Genomic DNA, 5000 nt, shown 5'->3' with positions numbered 1-5000 from the left:
CCCCAAGCGGCTGCCTATCTAGCCTAGTGACAAGAAGCGTCTCTGCACTCACCACCTGTCAAAATTTAAGTTGTCCTATTTACCAGCCAAAAGGAGGGAGCACATGGTCACTTAGGTTGTCTTAACTTTGAGCCCCACTGCATTTGAATGAAATTAAAGCATTTGCTGTTTTGGCTAAAGAGGGTAATAGGGAAATCTAGGCCAATAACATAATTAGCTATATAAAATAGAACTAAGGAATTTTAGAGAATTTATGACTGAATGATAGTCGAATTTCAGCATTTCCCCAATAAAATGGTGTTGTACTATGAAGAAGCATTATATTGTAGAAAAAGATAAAAACAGATGTCATCTAGGTTAATAGGCTATTTAGATTAATAATATTTTGTCATTGGTGGCTAACATTAAAATCATGATCGCACACATGCAAAATATGCGGGGGCATGACAAATAGCCATTGCTATGCATTCCTCTGACGTTTATGAAGGTTTCATTGAGTGTAGCGTGGGCCTCTTGCTATTCACGGTTAAATGATCTGACATAGGCTATCAAATTTAGTTCTCTGCTAATCTGCCAATTTATAGCGCAGGCAGGCCCTGCCTACCGTCATTCTAACACATTTTCTCACTCTGAAGTTTTCTATACTGTTTTAAGATATTGCCGTCAATTCAAATAAAGCGAAACGTCCATGTTAGGACCGCAGACCTTCTACCATTGGGCTATTTATTTTCACAAGTAGACGGGCTTAGCTAATGAAACAATTCACAATTCCCAAACCCTGCTCAAATCCATTTACCTTTACCTTTGAACCTTTGAAACGATGATTTGGACAGCGGTCATTTGTAAAGGCAAAGTGACAGTACCAAGGTAGAAGATAATGACAGGGGGGATACGTGTGTTTCGCGACCACCGTTTCATCAGCTGTTCACTCCGACTGGTGCCTCGGAAAGTTTTGCCGCTAACTAGCCGTTTGAATTAGCGCGCTGATTGGCCAATGCTTCCCCCAACACAGTTGCCGGCCAATGGGAACGGCAGGCAGACGCAGACCAAGAAAAGATCAGTAGAATGTCGCTCAACCGTAATGTCTGTAAAACTAGCAGAGATTCTATGAGAAGTGTTACCGTATCCAGTCTATCTGTCTAGTCTGTCTCCGTCTGCCTACCCCCCCCCCCAAAAAAAAAAAAACTCTTCGGATCTACACGATTCACGTAAGTGACCTATTTTGAGATCAAAACGGCGAATTTCGCCGAAAGGTGACAAGTTTGCAGGTATGAATACTGTAGATAATTTACCTTCCTCTCTCTCTCTCTCTCTCTCTCTCTCTCTCTCTCTCTCTCTCTCTCTCTCTCTCTCTCTCTCTCTCTCGCTCTCTCTCTCTCTCTCTCTCTCTCAACACGTTTCTTCTCAATCTGTGTGGATCTGTGTGTGTATTTTGCCTGTTCATCAGCACATAATGCCAAAGGATTGTTTGAATTGATTTTTGAGAATAAATATCCAATGTACCTATTTCTGTTCATGTCTGATAACTACCTGTCTGTTCTTAGTGCTGATGTTTGTGTGCATTTGTGTGTGCGTGCATGTGCAGGTGTGTCCGTGCATGCATGCGTGTGTGTGCTTATACATATTGTGTGTGCATGCGTGCGTGCATGCATGTTTATGTTTTTTTGTGTGTGTGTGTGTGTGTGTGTGTGTGTGTGTGTGTGTGTGTGTGTGTGTGTGTGTGTGTGTGTGTGTGTGTGTGTGTGTGTGTGTGCGTGCGTGCGTATTCATAGGACGAGTTCCTGATTGAAACCCAGGAGAGGCTGTTGCGTAGCATCTCTGATCTGTGTGCCGAGAACAGAGCCAGAGAAAAGGAGAGAGAAGCAGCGATGGAAGACAAGAAAAAGACGGTGGAGAGAGGAGAGGGAGCGATGAAGGACGAGGTGAAGGGAGAGGAAACCTCTCTCTCACACACAGAGCCACATCCACAGACAGAGGCCCACTCACAAGCACAGACACAGACACAGACACAGACACAGACACAGACAGAGACAGAGGCGGGAATGCAAACACAGACACAGACAGACCCCCCAATACAGGAACAGACAGTGACACTGACAGACGTACAGTCCCAAATACAGGACCCACAGGGACAGACACAGGTAGGGCCACACCCACAACTTGAGGCACATCCACAGAATGGCACCTTTATAGACCCACAGCTGCAGACCGGTCCACACCCACACCCACAGACACAGACACAGGCACAAATACAGACAGAGGAACAGGCACAGGCACAAATACAGACAGAGGAACAGGCACAGGTACAAATACAGACAGAGGAACAGGCACAGGCACAGACGCTCTTACAGTCACAGGGACAGACACAGACGGATGTAGAGGCACATATGCATGTTCACCCACAGACAATGCTGCAGGCACAGACATGCCCACAGACAGAATCACAGGTCCATCCTGGCCCACTGACACAGACACAAGCACAGGCACAGATACATTTACAGACACAGGCACAGACACATGTGCACGTTCACCCACAGACAGTGTCACAGCCACAGGTACACCCACAGACAGAATTACAGTCCCAGCTTGGCTCACTGACACAGACGTAAGCACAGATAGAGATGCAGGCACAGACACAGGCACAGGCACAGACACAGGCACAGGCACAGACACAGGCACAGACACTGATAATGATACACTGTGCATCCACAGACCCAGACGTACTCACTAAAAGGGACACAGGCAGCCTCACAGCAGCAAATGTACTCACGGACAGGGGCACAGCCACAGAGGCGTCTACAGACACAGACACAGTCACAGACACAGCCAGAGATGCACCCACAGAAACAGACAGACCCATAGAGGGAGGGCCAGGCACATGTACACCCACAGACACAGACACAGATGGACCAACACTCACAGACGCAGTCATAGAAACAGACACAGGCATAGATGCACCCAACGTCAAGTCAATCAAGTGAAGTCGACTTTATTGTCAGTTTCTTCATATGCACAGGTCATACGAGGAAATTGAAATAATTTTTTGCAATACTTATCACCATAAAAGTGCAAATAATCATAAAGTCAAAGTGTGTCTCCCTAATTGAGTGGCCGCCTCCCCGCTGCTCTGCCTGTAATGTAATATTTCCAGTGAAGCCTTCAGAGTTACACACACACACACACACACAAACACACACACACACACACACACACACACACACACACACACACACACACACACACACACACACACACACACACACACACACACACACACACACACACACACACACACACGCACACACACACACACACACACACACACACACAAACACACTTTTCAGTGCTCTCCATAGAGCAGCTCTTCTGACACACACACACTCCCCGCAATTTTTTTTTAAAAAAATCAGGAAGCACCAAGACATGAGGAGAAGGGTACTTTATGCCTACTACCCTGTTTGGCACATACACACACAGTCTCCTTTTCTCACGTGCACATATCCACAAAGGTACAATTTCTGTCACCTACAGAAAATTACACGCACACACACACACACACACACACACACACACACACACACACACACGTGCGCACGCGCGTGTGCACGCACACACACACACACAAAGCGCTCATGCTTCGGCTCATACACCCCCCTTACTCCCTCTTTCTATTCCTTATCCCCCTGAGTCTGACACATACTACCGTACATGTCCCTGGTGGTACTATACGCAGGAGTGTCTTCCCCAAAATGACTGTGTGTGTGTGTGCATGTGTGTGTGTGTGTGTGTATTCCATCATGTGTGATTCTATTCAGACTGTAGTATTATGTTGAAGCTCTGTTTCTGTACTCTGAGAGGAGTGTCCCTACACGATGCTACTCTACACGATGCTACTCTACACTATGCTACGCTGCACTACCACACTGCAGTGTGTCACATTGTGAGGGCAAGTGTGGGGAAGCACCTTGCAGGTTCCGTCACCATTTGTCATGTGTGCCTCCTCACTTCTGTTCATGATATATAGTCTAAAATATACAAGATATGTAAGATTTTGCTCTATAAAATGTATTGCGGTTTTATTAGCATTTTGTTAACATTATGTTACTGTTAACATTTCCATATGTCTATGATGGGATGACTGGAAAGATGGTAGGGTTGAATTAAATGTGGTGATGATGAAGATGATGACGACAGTTATTATCAATACTACAACAATAATATCAATAATAATCCTTATTTGCAGCATAATAATAATAATTATTATTATTACTGTTGTTGTTGTTGTTGTTGTTGTGTGACTTTCATTTCATTGAAGGTGAAATTGGAATACAGTTGTAATTACAGTCTTATTTCATTATTAACTGTAAATTGATTTTTTTGAATGTGTTGAGCAACAGAATAAAGAAAATGTAAAAGAAAAGAACTGCTCTAAAATAAAAACGAATTCATCATATTTTATAAGCTCTTCAGTGATAGAGAATGGTAATGGTAAGATTTAAAATTACAATATCATCTAATTACATTGAAGATCTGGTGTTTTACATTTCACTGAAAAACTAGAAACCAAACTCTCAAATACAATACTCTATATTTAATGTATCTGTCTGTAACAAAGTCGGGGCACTGTAACATTGTGTTAATATTTCAAAACAGTAATGTTTATTTTTTTGCAGGATTTGAAATAAACCTGAATATGAACATTTTTGTCTTGTGTTGTTTGTGTATGTTTTTGTGTCCAACAAGAGCAGGGTCCTTAAAAATCACCAAATTACAACTTCTAAAACTTTATTTAAAAAAACAACAACAAAAGCACAAACAAAGAAAACACCTGTTTATTTGTCATTTGTAATTGAATGCGTCCCAAATTGCTGAAGCATCCGTTGAGTGACATATTAGCAGAGAATCAGCGTTAAACAGCCCCCCCCCCTTCCCACTCCACTGTGATTTGGGCCTTGTGATTTGGGAACACACACACACACACACACACACACACACACACA

General features: G+C 43.5%; 1 protein-coding gene across 1 annotated transcript in view; it reads left to right on the top strand.

Moving 5' to 3' along the window:
* The window catches only part of si:dkey-288a3.2 (protein phosphatase 1 regulatory subunit 37), a 65465-nt gene extending 62603 nt beyond the window's left edge, over nucleotides 1-2862 (top strand). Inside the window, exons 12-13 of the mRNA XM_063223855.1 lie at nucleotides 1773-1922; nucleotides 2713-2862. Coding sequence (XP_063079925.1) covers nucleotides 1773-1922; nucleotides 2713-2862 — 300 coding nt within the window. The remainder of the gene's footprint in view (nucleotides 1-1772; nucleotides 1923-2712) is intronic.
* The last annotated feature ends 2138 nt before the right edge of the window (nucleotides 2863-5000 follow it).

This window comes from Engraulis encrasicolus, chromosome 19 (assembly GCF_034702125.1).
Source record: "Engraulis encrasicolus isolate BLACKSEA-1 chromosome 19, IST_EnEncr_1.0, whole genome shotgun sequence".
NCBI lineage: Eukaryota > Metazoa > Chordata > Actinopteri > Clupeiformes > Engraulidae > Engraulis > Engraulis encrasicolus.
Note: the sequence above shows the minus strand (reverse complement) of the source record. Positions and strands in the feature narration are given on the sequence as shown.